Here is a 21,864-nt window from a genome sequence, read left to right as displayed (position 1 = left end):
ATACATGATTTCAAGTATTTTTTTGAATTTCTAAAACTAGAATCAAAACAAGGAAGAATGTGACTAAATGAAGCTGTTCCAGTGAGTTCACATGGCTTCTTGGCATGGCATTTTTCCTGTTTATTTTTGTTTAAAGGTATTGCGTTTATTGCTGTGTTTAACAGTCTAGAAAAACTATCAGTAAGATAGCCAAACATAATATTTCTATAAATGCCAGAACATACCAGCTGTTGTACTGCTCATGCCACAAAAGCAATAAATTTTCTGGATGGCTGGTTGCGTTCTGAAATTTTGCAACAATCTTTGGAAGTTACAAAAGCGCAGTTAATCATTGTTAGGAAGAAGAAAATCTTGTTTCACATTGAGAGTATTCACCCACCTAGGGTGTGCACACTTCCTGAAACCCTCAGTAATAGTTTTATTGTCATATGACACATGATTTAGATTTAGATAGAGTATAAAACACTCCTTTATAATGGGAAATTTATTTTTACTTCTCTTCATAATAAACCTTAAATAAATGTTACAATATATCATAAGGGGATGTACACTAGAAAACAGAATAACATGTTGTGATGCATAACAACACACCGACTTATTCAAAACAAACATCAGCTTTTTTCCTAGAAGATCAATGTCACAACATCAACCCTTTGTCTTTCTCATAATGAAGGGCTGGAAGGGATATAGCACTAAACTAAAATGGTTTAGTTGGGTGGTTTTATCCTTATTTGTAAAAGAATCAAGGTCAAGGTTTTCTTATTGAACAAAAACTGAACAGAAATTAACATGTCTCTGTCTTCCTGAAGGTCCTTAAGATAAATTTATAACAAAAATTATTAAGTCTCATAAGACTCATAAGACATAAGATTTTGTTTTTAAAAAGTCTCAATGCTGAAAATTAAATATCTTACCAAATATTTACTGAATAGGAACTAGTCAATATGTGACTTTATATGAGTAGGTAGATGTACTATCATCTTGTACTATCATCTTGAGGCATAACAAGGTTTGTATGAAACACTCAAAATGTCAGTAAAGACCTCTGTGACCCTTTTTCTCAATGAAAAACTGATAACAACAGGGAATGCTTTACAAGCTGATAGAATCTAAAGTTGGACTCTGGTGCTGATCGACTAAACATCTCCTATCTAAGGACAAGTCTTATTTCAATACAGTGAATGCAATTCACTATCAGACCAAACTGATCTGTGTTTGTGGAGCAATAAATTAATCAGTAATCAGTGAGTTAATACTGTTTTCAAAATGCAGAATTGAACAGTAGCTTGAAAAGGACAGACTGTATATGTGTGGTTCGAAATTGATTATACATTTACTCCTTTTATGATGTTTTCAGTGAAGTTATGTAAAGTGAGTTTAAGTGGTTTTACTGTCAAATGGACATAAAATCTTAAAAATTCTATAAGCAGTATTGTCTATGGAATTTACAATACTGCCTATGTCAGCTCAAACACACTTGAACATATTCTGTAAATGGAAATTATAGGTTAAAATTTAAATCTAATTAATCTAAATTAATTGCATAATTAATTATTAAAATGAAAGAAATATTGAATGTTAATCCTATGGATTATCCCCAGACAACTGCTTAAGTATAAAGTTTGAAAAGTTTTTTGTATTATTACTTTACATTATCTTGGGTTCAAATTTGCAGATTGATTCTATGCTGTAAATTTTAGTTTGAATAAATAAAATGGGCTTGTTGGTGTATTTTTTCTACAAAAGTTTTTAAAAGAGAGAAATATTGGCTATACAACCAAAATAAAGGCAGATGTCGTTTTATATTTTCCTTTGCAGAATCCCATGCTTCGCATCAAACACTGATTGTGAGTGCTGAACATTCTCTGCCGCTTGGTGGCAGCACTTGCCTCCGCCCCTAAAGAAAACGTCAGAGGAAGAAGAAACCATCAACAAGATATGCAAAAGTTTAGCCGTACGGTCAGTTCCATTCGATGATTTCAGAGAGAGAGATGGGGCCCACAGCAGGGAGGCTGAGTTTCACTGTTCTCTTCTTCATTATACTGCTGTCAGGATGCTATCGATGGGTGAGTGTGACTGAACGTTCCCGGACTCGTGACTCTTCCGTGACTCAGCCTTGGCTACAGCTGTTGTTGTGATGTTTATCCGAGGAGGAGAACGAAACTGGATAAAGAACATATAACAATGCTAGACTGGAGATAGCTTTTTCAACTTACTGGATTTATGCTAGTTTGAAAATAGGATTTTAATGGTATAAGACAAGCCGCGTTTTCGTTATTGAAAGCTGATTGATATTAATCGTTTCAGGGAGACAGGTTTTACTTTTTAGAAGACTGGTTGTACTGGTCGTTCGCGGCTGTCGAAACCTATAATCATCAGAAAAGCAAAACTGCTTTTTAGGAAGAAGAAATTAGTTATTAAAACCTCAAAACACGAGTTTAACTGCTAGCTGAGTGAAACAGAACAGTGCTCAAGTTCACTGCTAAATATAGAATAACCAGGCGAATATTAAAACACCATGTTGTATAACCTGTATATTTCTGGAGACTGAGCACTTTTTGGTAACAAAAAGCAAATAAAATGCTTATCGCCTGTCTTTGTTGGAAGCCGAATTAACAAATTATTTCAGTGAATTTAAAAGGCACCGATTGGTGATCCAGTGATCGGAATTGGCCAGATATTCCATTAATCACATTTGATCTATTCATTAAATCCATCGTGAAAAGCAACACATCTCTCTGTTTTTTAAAGTATACAATGATTTATAGAGTAAAGATGTTGGGAGTTCTTTGTTTATATACATTAACGGATGAGCATCAGATGTTTTTTTTTATTATTATTATTATTTTTTCAGTATATGAAATGCAGATAAAATCAATGGAATATTAATTGGTTCATCTCTAATAGAAACTACATCAAGGATGGTCATCCTTGTAGTTTAAATTCTACAGACGACAACTGCACCTAAGAGTTACACAAAAGAATAAACAAAAATTAAATTAAATGCAAAAGCCAGATTTTGCACAACTTTGTTTGGCAGTCATGTTTCACTAACTTTAACACATCTGTCCAGTTCAGGGGTATTGCTAAAGAGAAGGCAACTCTATCCCTTCGCTTTAATTTAATCAGTTGTAGGTAATACTCACTCGTTCTCAGTGACCTCTTCGTTCCTCTCACTATATTATTTGCACTTCTTTACATGATGCAGTTAGTTGAATCCTCTGCAACACACAGACCTGCTTTGAAACTGAGCTAAAACATCTGAAATGTCATTAATCATTACTGTTTTAAGATAAGGTAAAAAAAAAAAAAAAAACTGAAAAGAATGCTAGAATCAGCGCAAATATTGACTACCTGAAAGCTGCTGTGGGTAAGCAGAAAAGTTGAAGAAAACGCATGAGTATTTAGGCAAAAATTCCATTTCTGCCCAAAGATCACTATGGAGACCTGTTTGGTAACCTAGATAAACATGACTTAGCAAATGGTTCCACAGTCCAGGAAACAGGAGCAGTCTACAGCTTCATACAGTTTGTTTTCCAGAAATAATGTCACCTGAATATCATCTGCTTGTGGATAAATCCCACAAAAATAGGACAAAGTTTAACTCCAAGTCTTGTCATAAAATAGTTTGTGGAGTAAGTGAATTAACTTCCCCAAGATGACCTTCGCAACAAAATGCACGTGATGGCTCTGGAGCTGAACAGGCATATTAAAGAACATGTTTAGCTTTATTCTAACCCCTGTTGTTGACAGTAGGTCATCACATGTCACATTTTAAATCGATGTCTAACATGTTCTGTGGTGGGTGTCATCAGTTTTTTTCTAAGTCCTGTATTGCAAATATATTTTGCAGAAGTGAAAATGTTATTTTTAAGTATACAGAGCATATGATATTTGAAAGACAGGAAACAAATTGTTAAAAATAAGAAAGGTTAAGGTCTTCTTCACCTATATCTTTGAAGAAGTTTTAAAGCCTAATAAACTAAGGCACATGACTAATTTTAGCCTTAGTAAAAATGGCATTGATAAAAATAGATGAAGTTTTATAAATTAAATTAAAAGTTATTTCTCATCCACCAGCCAACATCCTGTTCAACATTCCTCATAAATTTATTTGTTTTGTTGTCTCGCTGTCAGGTTGAGGCCCAGCACTGTGTTTGGTATGGTGAGTGTGACAAGTCTGAAAAGGTTCCTGGCAAAAAATACAACTGTAACTACACTGGTGCCCCACGTCCATTAAAGCCTGAGGGCTACGAGCTTCTAACGGTACGTTCACTACTGTAATGCTTTGCATTTGTTGGTGATGGTCTGTGGCGTAAGTGTTCATACATCTTCTACTTTTCACATTTTGTTACATTTCAACCTCAATTTATTGGGATTTTATGAGAAGCTTTAGTTTTTAAAGTTTCACTCTGCCAGTTTTGTACATCTAGGAAGATGTTTACCCATTCTTCTTTGCAAAATTTCTCAGCCTCATTTAGTCTGGAGAGAGAGCATCCATGATCATCACTTTTCTTAGTTTTGCTACAGATTCTTTGTTGGATTTCGGTCTGGACTTTGACTGGGCCGTTCTGACACGTGAAGAAGGTTTGAGCTAAACCATGCTGCTGTAGCTCTGACTCCATGTTTAGGGTCAACAACATCCCACTGGAGCATAAACCTTCACTTGAGCCTCAAGTCTTTTGCAGACTCCAATAAATTTCCTTTCCATTGCCCTCCTTCCATCTTCCAATCAACTTTGCTCTGCTCCCCTGTCCAGGCTCAGGAAAAAACATTCCCATACCATGATGCGGCCTCCATCATGTTTCAGTTTTACATGCAGATCAAAACATAACATTCTTGTTATATTTGACCAGAAAAGCTACTTCCACATGTTTTGCTGTCCCTCCAAAAGACTTCAACTTTGTTCTTGCCATCCTTCCAGAAAGGCTTGCAGAGTATGATTAGATATATAGTTCTTTTAATGTTGGAAACCATGTATCCATATTATGTATAATTTTTCTTCCCCTGTACAATCATGCAGTGCCTTGTGTTGGTTCATCACATAAAATCCCAATGGCTGTAATGTGACAAAACATAAAAAGTTCTCAAGGGTTACAAATACCTTTGCAAAGTGTTGTATAAAAGTGTTTTTCACAGCCCATGTTTTATATGTGCAGGAGCTCTGTCCTGGGTATGACTATGGAGAGCGAAATCTCTGCTGCAATGAGGACCAGCTGCACACGCTCAAAGAGAGTCTCCAGCTGCCCCTTCAGTTCTTGTCTCGGTATGTTAGAAGATTAGCTGATGAAGCACATGACATTCTTACAGCATTATCTTTGCCCTCCTGAAATGCTGTCGATAAATCCATCAATGTACTGTATTTGCTGGTAAAAATACAATATGTTGTTTTTTTAAGTATGCAAGGCTCCTCAGATAGGGTCGTGGTTATCTGCTAACGTTAGCATATTCTGTCGTTTGCCACTTGTTTGCTTCACCTCAGATTTTCTTTTTTTTTTTTCTTTTTTTTTTTACATTTTACTGCTTTTCTATGTACAAAATTATGAAAAAGTGTTTACTACTTTAGAGATTTATTCAGTCGTTGCTTTTTTTTTTTATCAGACTTAATTGTTTCAAATCATCAAACTAATTTTAATATCAGGTAAAAAAGACAAGCTGAAACTAAACAAACCAGAATAACATGGCCTTGTGTAAAACAATTTTCCGACTTTGTTACATCATGAATTAAGCGTAAATAATTCCTATTTTCAATTAGTTTCACCTCCCGTACTTGCTCAAGGTTACACTTATAGAATTTAAAAAAAAAATAAATCAAGCAGTTTGGCTACATGAAGTGGATAAAAGACCCTAAAAAGTAACACATCATGGCGCAATCTAAAGAAATTCAACAAAAGATCAGCCATTAACATCCAGTCTGGAATGAGTTACAAAACAATTTTTACGGCTTTGGGAGTCACTAAGAACCATTACTTACAAATGAAGAAAACATGGAACAATGGCAAATCCTCCAAGGAGTTGCTAGCCTCCCCAAATTGCACCAGGAGATCATGAGCAATGACTCATCCAGGTGGTCCCAAAAGAACTCTGGTTACTCTGATTTCTCCATCTGCATGCAGGTGTCCTTCATGTTTCTACAATCTGATGAATCTGTTCTGTGAGCTGACATGCAGTCCACATCAGAGTCAGTTTATGAATGCCACCAAGTTTAAGGGGAAGAATGTAGTAGAAGTGGAGTACTATATCGGAAAGACATTTGCTAATGGTGAGTTATTCAACTGTTGACATGAAGCATTTGGCTTGCATAAGAAATCTGCTGAGTTAACATAATTATTTCCTGAAGTTGAGCTCTCAGTCATGCCTTTGGAAACTTCCTGCCATAACTTTCTGCTTTGTGGCAAACTAGAGAAGACCGAAGGGAACTTATGAATTATATAATAGGTTTCTCTATATGATTTCTTCCAGCTATGTACAATGCTTGTCAGGATGTGCAGGCACCTTCTAGCAATGTGAAAGCCTTATCACTGCTATGTGGCAAGGATGCTCAAGAATGCAATGCAACCAACTGGATCCAATACATGTTCAGTACGGACAATGGCCAGGCTCCATTTCCTATCATCCCTGTGTTCTCTGGTAAGTTCCTCTTCATACCACTGATTGTCTTTACATTATTCAGAACCATTACATGGGTTTGTTTCCTAAGGGAAATCTTCTGTTACTATTCCAGATGTGGAAGTTTCCGGTTACAAGCCCATGAACAACAAAACGTATGCCTGTACAGAAGGCTTAGAGGATGGTTCAGGTCCATGCTCCTGTCAGGACTGCGCAGCAGCCTGCGGCCCCAAACCCGTCCCCCCTCCACTGCCCCCTCCCTGGACCATCCTCGGCATGGATGCCATGTCGGTCATCATGTGGCTCGCCTACATGGCCTTCCTGCTCATCTTTGCCGGAGTTTTAGTCGGGGCTTGGTATTTCAGGTAATGCGCATTGGAGCGTTGTGTGTGATGAATATTATTTGATGCATATGTTTGTTCTGAACTGGTTGCTAACTGATGTGCAGGAAAAGGGCCATCACATCAGAGTACGGCCCCATTTTGGACAGCAACAACCCGCTTTCCCTCAATAGTGATGATCATCACCAAGGTAAGGTCAAGTTAATAATAATAATTATTCATTTTATTTATAGGTATTTTTTAAGACACTCAAAGTCTCCTTATTTTCACGTTATCTATACTGTTTGAACCTTTCTTTTATTTTCCCACGTTACAGTCACAGATCTTAATACTTTATTGTGGTTTTATGGAATGAACCAAATTAGAGGGCCCTGCACCCATAACGTTCTTATTCTTTAAATGTTATACATATAACAAGATTTATTCTTCTTACTTTTGTTTTTCTCCTCTCAGAAAATGCATCGTGCTGTGAAACGCTGGGCGAACGCTTTGAGAATCTCTTGCGAACTTTCTTCAGCTGCTGGGGTTCTTTCTGTGTCCGTCATCCATCCGTGGTCCTGCTGGGAAGCTTCATATTAGTGACCGCTTGCAGTGGAGGCTTGGTCTACATGCGCATCACCACCGACCCCGTTGAGCTTTGGTCATCACCCGCCAGCCAGGCTCGCCAAGACAAGAACTATTTCGATGAGCACTTTGGACCATTCTTCAGAACAGCGCAGCTCATTATAACTACTCCCATCAATGATACTTATATCTACTCCCCGTATTTTGGAGGGTCAGATGTCCCATTTAAAGCCATCCTGTTCAAAGACATCCTGCACCAGGTTGGTGGTTTAGGAAACAGTGAGCAACACTAATTCACTGAAACATCTTTCTGATGTTTGGAGAAAACATCTGGGGTTTTTTTCTGTAAATGAAAACTAAACTGTCAGACTCTCTGCTACCTTTCCATCAAAATGAAGCAGATAACTTTCAAAGAAAAAAACAAAGCAAAACCTAAAATCTTTAGATAAACTTAAACTATGGCCTTAGTCTTAAAATTTGAACAACCACAGCTTTATCCTTGTCCCCTTTGCTCTGCTGTTTATACAAAGCGTGACTGAAACTAACATCGTCCCCCCTGTTCTGATTGGTTGTTTTTGACTGGGAGTGGTGTATTTCTGCAGATAGCAATAGGACCACTGTTAAGAGGAAGAAAATCTTTTTTTTTTTTTTCTTAAAATATTTTTTTCTCAAATATTTTGAGAAAAAAAATATTACACAAAATAATTTGTCTAATATGAGACAAATTATTTTTCTTATATTAGAGTGTCTGGACGTAATGACAGTTTTAAAAACTATGTAAAAAAAAAAAAATCTGTTTTTATAAAAGTTACCTAAGGCAGCTTCAATAAACTTTTTAAAATCAGGTTTAGAGTCAAATTGCAATTTCTAAGCATTAAAGCACCTATGCGTCTATAATTATTCCTACAGCTCAAATCAACTCTTGCAAAGAGGTAGTTTTAATATTTTGCACCTTGAACAGCTAAAATTGCATTTCTATTTTCTTTTTCGATTAAATGCAACTAAGGTTTTGGAACTGCGGTTTCAAGTTCTTCTTTTCTTTCTATTTCTGCGCTCATGTTTCTTTTCTAACCTCACTTTTCCAGGTGCTAGACCTGCAACTTGAAATCGAAAACCTGGTAGCTGAATACGACGGCAAAAACGTCACGTTGAAGGACATCTGCTTGGCTCCTCTGGCGCCGTACAACAACAACTGCACCATCCTGAGTGTTCTCAACTACTTTCAGAACAGCCACGCGGTTCTGGACCACAGCATAGGAGATGAGTTTTTTGTGTACGCTGACTATCACAGCCACTTCCTCTACTGTGTCAGGTATTTTTTCTTTTGTTTATTTTTATATGTATACATATAAGTTGGCAATTTATATTATGTTTACTCTTTTATTGTGATCTTCTCTTATTTTACTGTCCTTATTTTGGAGAAGCGGTCTTTTAAAAACACCTGTTCCTCATTACCTTTTCATAGAATTGTAGAGGAACGCTTCGAACATAAAAAATAATCTGCAGACTGCCGCTGATCCAGTTTGGTTTCGCAATTTTCCAGTTCACATTTTGGTGTTTTGCAAGTAGAATACACAGAAGTATGTTTTCAAGTTACAGCAATAGAAGTCTGCCTCATTGGATTTTTTTTTTTTTTTTTATTAACCTATAAATATTACTCAATTTTCAAAGGAAATTACAAATAAAAATCAGAAAAGTGTGGTATACAGTTGGAACAGTTATCCAGGAGATGTTAACAATCTAGACATTGTTTCATAACTTAACTGCGTTTTCAATATTTTATCCTTGATTTTCTGCTGTGTTCTTGTTCCTTTAATTTTTAGGATTAAAGAATATTTCACTGTTCCTTTACCAGCAGAATTTGTTAAAAGGCCATCCTGGCCAAGACTGGTATTGATGCAGAGTTAGAAAACAGAGTATAACAACTTAATCAAAGTCTACATGTTAGTTCACTTGAACATCAGAGGTTAAAAATTAAAGCTTATCTTTGACTTATCATCAGTATATTGATCATGCAAAATTCTTCCTCCTAATATCAGACATTAATCACACTGGCTCCTTCAGTTTCAGATCAGATCAGAGAGCAGCAAACTGAGAAGACTCCTCATCTGTCTAGGTGTTTGGTGCTGACAATAAGAAAAAAAAAGTTCTGTGTGGAAAGTGAAAATTTGATTTAAAAAAAGGAGCATGTCCCAAATATCCTTGTTTCTTATGAGCCAGTGCTTCATGATTTTGTTTCTTCTCTAATGCTCTCTAACTTGATAAAGTTTATGAACCACTTGCTCCTTCAAGGGTATTACCCTGTGTTACATTTTCAGATAATGTATTCTAAACATTACTCCTGTTTAGAATAGTGTTTGCAGACTTCCTCCTTAGCAATCATGTGGGTTTATTTTTTTCAGTTCTGCAATTAGGGCTTCAGAGTTTGTCGTTGTTGTTGTTGTGTTTAGGTTTTTTCTCCTAAACTGAACTACATGTTTCCCTCTTGCAGTGCTCCAGCATCACTCAACGACACCACTGTCCTTCATGATCCCTGCTTAGGAACCTTTGGTGGCCCAGTCTTCCCTTGGCTGGCACTCGGAGGTTATGATGGTAAGTTGGGGATTTTTTAAGTCTGTTTTGCACAGTTATTCACCTGAGGCAATAGGACTCACTGGATCCTATGGAAATCAGACATTTGTAGGCGGTTTTCAGAACAACTGCATACAGGAGAGGGTGACTAACTCCAGTAAAAGTATTCTTTGTCATATTGTGTCATACTGCAACCACAATCTTGGGTGTATTGGAGGAAAATTAGCACTTCACCCAGCCCACACCTCCTATGCAGTGCAGATGGTATAATGACAGAAAGAAGCTGTTGAAGAAAATTAAGATTTAATTTCTGCTTGTGAACATTTCCTTCTACTTCACAACTACCGGTATGCATATTTTGGCTCAGTGACTCAAAATCCCAATAACACACACTGCAGTGTGTAGTTGAGGTGTGACAGAATGTGAAAAGTTCAGGAGTAATTTTACAAGGAACTGTGACAAACTGTAGTTGGTACTTGTTTAGAAAGAACAAACAAAGGAAACTTCAGCGCCCCTCTGGTCATTCACCTTCAACACATTTTCCATAACTTTGTTGCAGTGTTTGCCTATAGTTGTGTCACTATAAACCAAATCGTACCTCTTTCCCAGATTAAAAAGTATGGAACTGTCGAGCAGCTGTTACCTGCTATGCTACAGCTCACTGTGTCACACCTTTCCAATAAAAACAAAGGTGAGGGAGACTCCACCGTAAAAGCCTGATCTGCTCTGATTGGCCAGCTTTCTGTGGGCTGATCAACAGGCACCGCCCATAACTGTTTAGAAAGCATTTCATTGGATGCGTGTAGAATCAATGGCCTGAGTAAGATGCTCAAAAATGTGAAACATTTGGCAGGAAATGGAAAAAAAACCCATTTATTACAACAAATGACTCATATACACTGTAGCCAACAAACCATTCTGTGAAGAACCAGTTCTTCACTTTACTCCCTTCTGGCCACAGATGCAAAACTTTAGGCTTGGTGGAAAAAAAGCCCATTGTAAGTAAAGTTCTGTCCCCTCAACTGTCAATGAACAAAGTCAAGACACAATCGTCCATTTCCTGTTTTGTTTCTTGTGATGTGTATGTGGGTGTACATAAAGGGCTCATCAGCTGATTGATTGACCTGAACAACAAGTTTATTTAATTTTTTCGGGAGGGTTGCTGGTGCCTATCTCCAGCTAACGTTCCAGGCAAGAGGAGGGGTACACCCTGGACAGGTCGCCAGTCTGTCGCAGGGAAACACAGAAACAGACAGGACAAACAACCATGCGCGTGCACACGCACACACACACACACCTACACACCTAGAGCAATAATTAACTTGAGAGTCATGTTTTTGGACTGTGGGAGGAGGCCGGAGAACCCGGAAAGAACCCACGCATGCACAGGGAGAACATGCAAACTCCATGCAGAAAGACCCCGGGCCGGGAATCGAACCCAGGACCTTCTGGCTGCAAGGCAACAGTGCTACCAATTGAGCCACTGTGCAGCCCAAAAGAGATATATGTGTATTATGTAAATAAATGTATGTTTCAGTCTGTGTTTGTTTCATAAAATGTTTATTTGTTTAAAACTTTTTTTTTTATCATGATTTATTTTTTGTATTTCTTTTACTGTAACACTTTAGGAGCTCTATAATATTTTTTTTTTGAAATAAAAGACTTCAAAGAGGCTTATTTGAATGGATGGTAAAGAAGTCAAAAAATTTAATTTGACAGTAAATATAGGTTGTATTTCTTCAAATTACAGAGACAAACTACAACAATGCCACAGCTCTTGTGATCACCTTCCCGCTCAACAACTACCTGAACGACTCGGTCAAGATGGGCCAAGCTCTTGCCTGGGAAAAAGAGTAAGATGACAATCCATCCAACAAACCTTTTTGCCTTTAGGTGCAAATATAGTGTTGCTACATAAACAACACCATATTTCTCCATATAGTGTTGTTTATAAAAACTGTTTATTCTGTGTGTGTGCCTTTCAGGTTCATCAAGTTTATGAAGAACTTCAACAATCCCAATCTGACCATAGCCTTCAGTGCAGAGAGGAGCATTGAAGACGAGATCGACAGAGAGAGCAACAGTGACATCAGCACCATAGTGATCAGCTACGCCATCATGTTCATCTACATCTCTCTGGCTTTGGGCCACATCCACAGTTTCAGAAGGCTGCTGGTAATAGGAGAAACCCAACCATGATGTCAACATTTTAATCAGAGCTTTTCATGCCGCTTGCTGCCACACATAGCTAAAATAGTTTCAGACATTACACATCTTAGTTTGTCCTTCCTGTTCACTATGAAACTAGCACAAGTCACGGTGACGTCTCTTGTTACTCATGCATGAAACTGATGTATTGAAAAGATGGAGATGATTCATCTTGTTTTTTTTTTATTGGTGCAGGTGGACTCGAAGATATCTCTAGGTATAGCTGGCATCCTGATTGTGCTCAGCTCTGTGTCTTCCTCTCTGGGGATCTTCAGCTATGCGGGTGTCCCACTTACACTCATCGTGATCGAGGTCATTCCCTTCCTTGTTCTGGCTGTTGGGGTCGACAACATCTTCATCATCGTGCAGACTTACCAGGTAAACGTTATCTTTTGATCTGTAACTTTTATTTCTGAGAAATAATGTTTGTGTGTGGCTTCTTCTGAAAGAAGAGATGTTAAATTTGAAAATGTTTGCATTTGTGAACAGAGAGATGAGCGGATGCCACAGGAAGAGCTTCACCATCAGATCGGCCGTATTCTTGGAGAAATAGCTCCCAGCATGTTTCTCTCTTCCTTCTCAGAGACTGTGGCCTTCTTCCTGGGTAAGATGAATCTCCTGTTTAATGAGTGTTACACTCATTAAACTGTTGGGGCTTTCACTGGAGAGCCCATAGTATTACAGATCCTCCACCATAATTAACATTCAGCATGCACTGCTTTTCCACTTATCCATTCAGTGTTTCAAACAAAACCCAACTTCAGGTTTTGTTTTGCAAAAAGGTCAGTCATTGTTCCATCTGACCAAAGCAAATGGTTTCATTTTAAACTTCCAGTAGAGTTTACTAATCTCCATGTTAAGGTTTGCATAGGAACCACTTCCAACCAGTTGGCATATAGATAGTATGCTGTGGTTGCTATGGAGATTTTATGATTTTCCTTCGTTGCTGCAGCTCTCCAATGAAATTGGATCGCCAAGAGCTACTAATTGGAAATACCTAGAAAAAGAAAAAATTAGCATAAAAAAGAAAGCATAAATAAAACAAAACATTTTTATTTTAAATGAGTTGTTAACAAAAATTTAAATGTGAATTATCTCTAAAATTTTCACAGTGAAAATCAGCTACTGCTTTATGGCTTTTTACACATTTTTGCCAGATGTGTCAAAAATTGTGGCTGTATGATCTTGTCAGAAGAAATTGATGTGAATCAGTGTCTATATCATATTACACTGTTCTATCGCTGCATTTGGTGACATTGCAGATGGATTTATGGATTGTTGGATCCAATATTCGGATTATAATGTGTCTATTTAAACATAAACATAAAAACCCATCTATGGTGAACCTGTCCACGCATTTTTGACAAAACATGTTCTAACTATTTGTCTAAGCAAAGATCCTTAAAGACTAAACTGTAAATATTTAAGCTTAAACTAACAAAGTTGGATTTTAAGACCCAGAATGACACGTTTAACAGATGGATTGCTTCATTTTTCTGCTGAGCCTCAAACTGACCTATTTTTTATTTTTTTTATTTCCTTTGGTTATCTTCCAGGTGGCCTGTCCAACATGCCGGCTGTTAGGACTTTCTCTTTGTTTGCTGGCTTGGCTGTTTTCATCGATTTCCTGTTGCAGATCAGTTGCTTTGTCAGCTTGCTTGGCTTGGATGCCAAAAGACAGGAGGTAAGCATAGAGGAAACATTTTTTTGTTGTTGTCTTTTTAATCTAGATGCAAAAAAAAGACATTAATTGGTGTTAAAAACTAGATTGCTAGAAGAAAAATAACTTAACTACCAAATGATTTACACTGCCAAGGAAGTAATCATACCCTCCATAGTTTGTGTTGCTGTAAAAGAAATCACATTTTTGTATTTGATTTGGAAAATTTTAAAGATAATACAAAAAACATATTTCAAATGATGAGGACAAAAGCTTTAAAAACAACCTGATTGTGTGTGAAAATGTAATTATCCCCATTTCAACTGTAAGTAAACTCTATTTGTGTTTTGCTGTTAGTAGCCATAGAGTTGATTACTGTATGGCCTGTATATTGAAGAAGTCATGTAAATTATACCTGTGCAAAATCATGAAGTTGACTAAAACTCCTTGAAAAATAGAACAAATTCTTTGGTTTGTAAATACTTTTTTTTTGTTTTTGATTGTCACCATATTTCTTCTGAGCATAACATGTTCTTTTTTTTTTTTTTCATTTGACATTTGCAGTTAGATTTGAGTAGAACTCAGAAGACTGTTTAAGCACAAACTCTGATGGTTTTAGTGGGATTTTTCTCTACTTCCTCACTGTGTTTCTTATCAGGTCAATTATCAAGAATTGTTCTCCATAACCAAACTGTGGAGTCATGTTTCTCTTTTCCTTTTAGACAATTTTAGCAGTAAACAATGATGGTATATTACTATGCACCATAAAGTTAGAAACCATCTTGGGCTTTATGAGTGATTTAATAGTTTTATTTTTTTAATCACATTTGGAACAAATTTTGTACTAGGAGGAAATTTTATTTTTTATTCTACTTTTTGAAAGTACTTTTTAGTGATTCCTTTTATGAAATTTTCTATGAAGAAGCAATGTGCAAATATATTTATTATCTGAAACTTTATAATCTACAAATCACACTAAATTTGAACAGATTTAACTGCAAAGACTTCACATTTTCTTATTCCAGATCTCCCGGCCTGTTCAGCGTGTGCAGTAATAATTTAACTTATCAACAGGGTCTTCATTACACTACACTTTTTAAACACTGAAGTGTGTCTGTCATGTTTAAAAAGGGGAATCGACTTGACATCTGCTGCTGCGTGAAACTGCCCGAACGTCCGGAAACCAAGACAGAAGGCTTCCTCTTCCGCTTTTTCAAGAAAGTCTATGCTCCCTTCATCCTTAAAGAGTGGGTTCGACCGATCATTGTGAGTCACACTTCAGTAACCATGCCTGGCTTCCTGTTTTTAATCCACCAATGAGTTCAAGTGGAACTTTGTTGTTTTTGAGTGGATGTGACCGTCTTGTACCTGTCAACAGGTGGCAGTGTTTGTGGGGATGCTGTCCTTCAGTATTGCAGTTGTCAATAAAGTGGAAATTGGACTAGACCAGAAGTTATCTATGCCTGATGTAAGTTTTTAGTTTTTGTCATATTTTTCTTTCTGACCATTTCTGAGTGCAGACTTTTAGTTTATGCAATTAAGCCAAAGCTATATTGCCTTGCTCTTTATTTAACATATTCACAACCATGGAACTTAATATCTTGTCACGTTGCAAACTAAATTTTTCATCTCAAAGAAGTTCATAATTGTAAAGTGGAATGAAAATGAAATATGCCTTTCAAAATGAAAATCAAATGAAAATCTTCATCCATTTGCATTGTGCCTTGCTGAGACCATTTTTTGCAGAACATTTACAGCTGGAAGTGTTTTGTAGTGTACATCTAGAGACCAAACATTTTGCACTATCTTCTTTACAAAAGATCTTAACCTAAGCCATGGATCTGCAGCTCCTCCAGACTATCATTTATCTGTCACTATAGTTTTTGCTGAACTTTGTGAGATGTTTAAAGCTTGGGATATTGTTTTAAAGCTGCATTGATTTTACAGTGTCCTCAAGTCTAAATCCATTTCCTCTCATCTGCTTTAATTATTAAATAAGCAGTTTATTCTGACAGCTCATCTCTTCATTTAGGACTCGTATGTTCTGGATTACTTCAAAAACCTGAGCGAGTACCTCCACACCGGAGCGCCGGTTTACTTTGTAGTGGAGGATGGACTCAACTACAGTAGCCCAGAGGGCCAAAATTCTGTGTGTGGAGGAGTGGGATGTAACAATAACTCTTTGGTGCAGCAGATCTATTCAGCCTCACTTATCAGCAATTAGTAAGTCAAGATTGTAAAAACTTTAAATACTGTATGTAAGATTAATTAGGTCAGCTGTTGATCTTTAAAGAACTTCACAAGCTGCTTATCTCATCCTATTGTTGCGTAGTCTAACCAATTTCACTTTTTATTTACTCCCAGCACAACCATTGCCTACACACCATCGTCTTGGCTGGATGATTACTTTGATTGGGTGAAGCCTCAATCGACCTGCTGCCGCTTCTACAACAACACTGGAGCTTTCTGCAATGCCTCAGGTACATTTTTGTCCGGCGCCCGTGCACCAAACTAATGTCTGGTGGATTCAGAGATCAGAATGTAAAAACCATGCAACATTTTAGCAAGTTTTTTTATGTGGAAAAATTCTTTTTGTCAGATATCTTGAAGCAGTAAAATACATTTCGAACTTTTCGGTCCTTTCTTTGCTTTTTCTTTGACTCTTTGTTTTCTTAATTTTTTTCTGTTCTTCTTCTATTGTTGTTTTCTTTTTATCTCTTCTTCTTTCCCTTCTTTCTTGTCTCTGTTTTTTCCAGGTTCCACATTTAAGTATAAATAGAAATATCTGGTCTTGAGTTCATTTTAGGCCAGTCATATATTTTCTCAAATCCTTTGAATACAGATTAACGTGTTTCTAAATCTATTCACTAGTTGTGAACTCGTCCTGTGTATCCTGTCGGCCCATGACTCAGAGTGGAAAGCAGAGACCTGAAGGCGAAGACTTCATGCACTTTCTGCCCATGTTCCTGTCTGACAATCCTAACCCCAAGTGTGGAAAAGGGTAATTGATCACATGTATTTGTAAAAAAAACACTTCTTGTGTCCTTAAATCCTTTGACTTTAACTTTTTCTTTACCGTCTCCATTAATCTTCTCCAGCGGACATGCTGCTTATGCCACAGCAGTCGATCGGTATCCCAATAACACGGGCGTCGGAGCAACTTACTTCATGACATACCACACCATCCTAAAGGAGTCTCCAGACTTCATAAATGCTTTGAAAATGGCCCGAATACTCGCCAACAATATTAGTCAGTCCATGCATCACAAAGTCTTTGCCTACAGGTACGTTCTGCTGACAAGCTGCTCTGTTTATGGATAATATGTTTTTGTCTGTCATACTTAACTACATGTCCATCTTTTGTGTTTGTTTGTTTGTCTTTGTAACAGAAATAAAATGCAAGGTTATTTTCAGAGGGTGTCAATAATTCTGGCTTGTATGTTTCATAAGTGTCTTTTGGAAATGTTTTTTCTTGCAGTGACATTAGATATTGACAGAGTTTTTGCTGGTTTATGGTGGCAGCGAAAACTCTGACAGTCAGTGAGAACATTTAGGTTACAGATAAACCCAGATAAAGCCAATATTTGACCAGGACTTCTGCATTGGAGTTCATTTACATTACCACAATGCCCCATCTACATCAGTTTAGTTAAAAAACTGATGTAGAAACAATGTTTTAGTTGTGTGGTAAAATATAACTAACTTTCTACTGAATTGTGCCTTGACCGGTATGAATCCTACAATATATCTTTTTGTTTTAATCACTATGTGCTCACTTATCAATGTTTTCCTTCTATACAGCGTCTTCTACGTGTTTTATGAGCAGTACCTCACCATTGCCTACGACACGGCTCTGAATTTGTGCGTGTCGCTGGGGGCCATATTTGTGGTCACTACAGTGCTGCTGGGCTTCGAGATGTGTTCGGCGCTGATGGTCAGCATCACCATCGCCATGATTCTGGTCAACATGTTTGGCGTCATGTGGCTGTGGGACATCAGCCTCAACGCGGTGTCTCTAGTGAACCTGGTTATGGTGAGAGAAAACAAAAATTCAGCAATCTTTCTAAGGGGCGTCAATGGGAGAACAAAAGTTGTAGTTTTTTGCCAGTTTTTTTCTTTCCTATATGAAGATTTGTTTCATCTGATCTGTGACAAAACAAACAGAGGAAATCTGTGAAAAGTACAGTACAGTAAATGTGTATAAAGTTGAAACCCTCTAATTTGATGCACTTTGTTCTGAAAATGTCACATGAACTATTATGATGCCATGTCGTGTCAGAATGACTGAAAGGAAACTAGAGTTCACAGATGACCTTCTGACGCCTCCAATAACCAGTTTGAAAGGGGTAAAAAGCAGATGTGTGACTTTCTTCTGTTCTAAACAGTATGTTTTTTTTTCCTGGACTTACAGAGCTGTGGAATCTCTGTGGAGTTCTGCAGTCACATTGTGCGAGCGTTTTCCGTCAGCATGAAGACGAACAGAGTGGAGCGGGCGGAGGAAGCCTTGGCTCATATGGGCAGCTCTGTAAGTTGACGCCGCCGCCATTTTAAATGCACAACAGGAGGTTAATTTTGTCAAAATGTCTTTGTCTTGTGTTTTAGTGTTATCTTAAATTTATTCTATTTTTGTATTTTTATTAAATCTCAACAGGTGTTCAGTGGGATCACATTAACAAAGTTTGGAGGTATTTTAATCCTGGCGTTGTCAAAGTCGCAGATCTTCCAGGTCTTCTACTTCAGGATGTACTTGGCCATCGTGTTGCTCGGGGCAACGCACGGCCTCATCTTCCTCCCAGTTCTTCTAAGCTATATAGGTCAGTAATGTTACACAACAAGCAATATATAATATACTTCACAACAAAAACACAAGATTATATCAAGTATTTTTAGTGTAGTTTATAGTGCAAATATCTTAATATATTTTAAATAAGTCAATAATTAACTTAAAAGTAACTTTTCAGCAAGATGTAGCAGTTTATTTTAAATAAACAATTCCTTAATACTGATAAAGTGCTAATTCTAAAAACAAGACATTTTCTCATGTTAAAAGTGAAATAATTTGCCAGTGAAATTAATACTTTTTTATCAATATTAAGAAATTATTAACCTATAACAAGCTCTTATATTTTACTGAAAAGTTAGGTGTGAGTTAGCTTTGTCTTTTTTGATGTTTACACTAGTAGAAACTAGACAAAAGATACTTGCTAAGATTTTTTTTTGTGTTGTGTTCATACACTTATCACTAGTGTGAATGCTATGTAGATTTTTGAAATTTGTAATTTTATTCGGCTGATTGGGATCTAGAAAATGTTATATAATATGTAGACAAAAGTGTTTCAGAAGTTTGTTCATTAAAAAACGCATTTGGTCAAGGAGCAATCCCAAAAAACAGTGGAGGGGTTGATGTGTAATTTTGACCACCTGCGTGAATTGGAGTAAATCCCCTTTATACAGAAACATCAGCACCAAACTCATTGAATTTGTACATCAAGTGATCATTCCACCCTCTACAAAGAGCAGCTTAAAACGATCGAAAGCTCCAATTTAATAACTCATTAATGATTATGAATGGTTTACGTACATTTCCTACCTAGGCAGTATTGACCTGGGTGATTTATCATTTTGAACCTCTCTAAAGGTCCATCGGCGAACAAAGCGAAGGTGTTTGCCGCGAACCAGCGCTTCGCCAGCACAGAAAGGGAGCCCCTCATCAAACATTAGCCGGCTTGTTGAGACGGCGAACAACAAACTAATTAACTAACTACCTGTGAGGGACTTCTTCGAGGGTGTGAGCTTGAGCTGCTTCTGCAACCACTGACGCACTCTTCATCATCCCAGCTACTATGCGTGGATCTAACTCAGGAATGATATCAGAAATGAGGAATGCTGTAGGATAAGTAGATTTCTACCTAGAGGACATAAGACATAAAAACAGCTGCCCTCCTCTTCTGCTTTGTCGTCGTCGTCGTCATCATCATCGTCGACCTTCTCACACTACAGGCTAAGGCTTTAGCATCTGCAGATGGAACAAAACACCAAGGAACAGACACTTTGATGGAGAGGAGCAGGAGGACCTGACATTGAGATGAGCGATTTGTTTTGAGAAGATACAAAAGGGGAAAAACTGGTCAGTTTTTGTAAAGATGTTCAAACCAGATTAATATGTGAAATGTTTCTTTTTTGCCATAAAAAAGTTGAGTATTTGTACAACTGATTGATATTCTAAGACATTTATCAAATGGAACTAGTTACAGTGGTGACTCTCCCTGCAATACCTGGAAAACTTGTCTCCTTGCTTTGTCGTGACGCAGGTCAGCTTTTTCCTCAGCAGCTAGTAGCAATCAAAGAGTGACGCTTTTAGACACATCGACATCTATGTCAGATTGGTGATGCACAAAATACCTCCACTGATGAAGATAAATTCTTTTAAATGCATACTTGATTTTTTTTTTTTTTATTTATTTAAAAATCAGAAAATCGGGATGACAAAAAACCCAAAACAGTTTCCAGGTACAAGCAGCTAGTTCCGTACATGCTGCGTCACGTCTTCCTTCCCACGTGTTCCTCGGTTTTTATTTATTTCAAACATGGTCTGGCGTTTACAATATCCAACAACAAATTTCACTTTGAATTGTACCGACATAGAAGTGTCCTTTTTTTCTTTTTTTTTTCTGAAGACTATGTAGGACTGAACGGTTCTGATTGGCGTGTATCTGATTTGCTTTGTGGTTACTGAACAAAACATTTGTAGCATTATAAATGAAAGAGGATAAAAATATACATATGTAACTGCAGAAAGCTAACAGGACTAACTAAAATTTGTTCTATGGTCATTGCAGTTACTGCAGTTTCGAGATTTGCTTTTAAACGATTGTCTTAACTATTAGCGTTGCTTTTCTGTATATTATTTTGAACTTCTTCTAGCATACGGTTAGAGGTCCCTTTAAACTGAGTGTTTTCAGATAATTTAAGCACAATGTGACCAATCAGAGCTTTACATTGTTTATATTTCCCACCTTTACCTCAACATGTCTTGACATTGTAGCTAGAACAGTAAACCATTCCTTGTTTTTCTACATAGTATTGATGGAGTAATAATTTGCATAAGAGAAAAGGCTGCATCTGAATGTGCAAAAGACAAAAAAATAACAAACAGTTTTGGTATGGTTGTGCGTTGTTGAATCCTGACATTGGAAAAAAACAAACAAATGAAGTGAAACATGGGATACTTTAGTTTTTAACCATTTTAACATTTATTAAACTACTCAACAAAGCTTGTTTTGTGTTTTTTTTTTTTTTTTTTGGACTCTTTTGTTCTGATATTTTCTATGTTTGTATTACTTTGGGTTTTTTAAAGGTTTACATGCATAGCCCCACTAAAATGTTTTAGTTTGGCAAACGTTGACCTGTTGGGAGCTCATTTTCACAAATTGACTGACATAGTTGAGTCTAACCACAGTGTGGCGCCTGACCCCATTCACTCAGGAGAGCCTGCATGATCTCCCAGTAATGCTAGTGGGAGTGACCTCATTTTTCTCACTGTAAGAGAGGTTGGCAGTGCTTTTGCTTTAATTTTCTGCAGGGCAACAAGTGTTTTTAGATCACTCATCTGCAGAAATATGTTTCTATAAACCAGTTACAGCAATCCCATTGTTCTCCATAATAACTGGTCACCCCCGGTTATTGCTTCCCCAAATCTTGAGAGGCCGTCGAGTCGCTCGCATCCCATCCGAAAGTTGCTGCCAAGTTGAGACCTGTCCACTTCCTCTCACCATTTGTTGTTGTGACTGTCTGCTCAGCCCTGTTGTCACACAACCCCGCAAACTCATGACTTATTTATCCTCCTCCCCCGTGGGAGCGGGACTGTCCTTTCAGTGTGACTGAGAGATTAAAATATTAATTTCCTCTGCA

General features: G+C 37.3%; 1 protein-coding gene and 1 long non-coding RNA gene across 2 annotated transcripts; one reads left to right on the top strand and one right to left on the bottom strand.

Moving 5' to 3' along the window:
* Positions 1 to 1,888: 1,888 nt before the first annotated feature.
* On the top strand, positions 1,889 to 21,227 carry npc1 (Niemann-Pick disease, type C1). The gene is made up of 25 exons (XM_044133988.1): positions 1,889 to 2,066; positions 4,138 to 4,266; positions 5,160 to 5,266; positions 6,117 to 6,262; positions 6,463 to 6,630; positions 6,725 to 6,974; positions 7,058 to 7,140; positions 7,404 to 7,774; positions 8,600 to 8,826; positions 10,006 to 10,106; positions 11,836 to 11,938; positions 12,071 to 12,260; positions 12,489 to 12,671; positions 12,783 to 12,897; positions 13,850 to 13,977; positions 15,085 to 15,219; positions 15,332 to 15,421; positions 15,986 to 16,176; positions 16,318 to 16,433; positions 16,825 to 16,954; positions 17,052 to 17,237; positions 17,755 to 17,986; positions 18,365 to 18,478; positions 18,605 to 18,767; positions 19,592 to 21,227. Exons 1-25 carry the CDS (start codon positions 1,974 to 1,976, stop codon positions 19,672 to 19,674), a joined length of 3,834 nt encoding a protein of 1,277 aa, XP_043989923.1. The 5' UTR covers positions 1,889 to 1,973; the 3' UTR covers positions 19,675 to 21,227.
* LOC122841047 lies at positions 2,073 to 3,599 on the bottom strand. Its single transcript, XR_006372334.1, has 3 exons — positions 3,355 to 3,599; positions 3,147 to 3,221; positions 2,073 to 2,163 (listed from the first exon to the last, which is right to left on the bottom strand). It is a non-coding gene; the product is annotated as an uncharacterized LOC122841047 (long non-coding RNA).
* Positions 21,228 to 21,864: the final 637 nt, after the last annotated feature.

Source organism: Gambusia affinis, linkage group LG12 (assembly GCF_019740435.1).
Source record: "Gambusia affinis linkage group LG12, SWU_Gaff_1.0, whole genome shotgun sequence".
Taxonomy (NCBI): Eukaryota; Metazoa; Chordata; class Actinopteri; order Cyprinodontiformes; family Poeciliidae; genus Gambusia; species Gambusia affinis.
The sequence above is the reverse complement of the archived record's forward strand: the minus strand, read 5'-3'. Positions and strand labels throughout refer to the sequence as shown.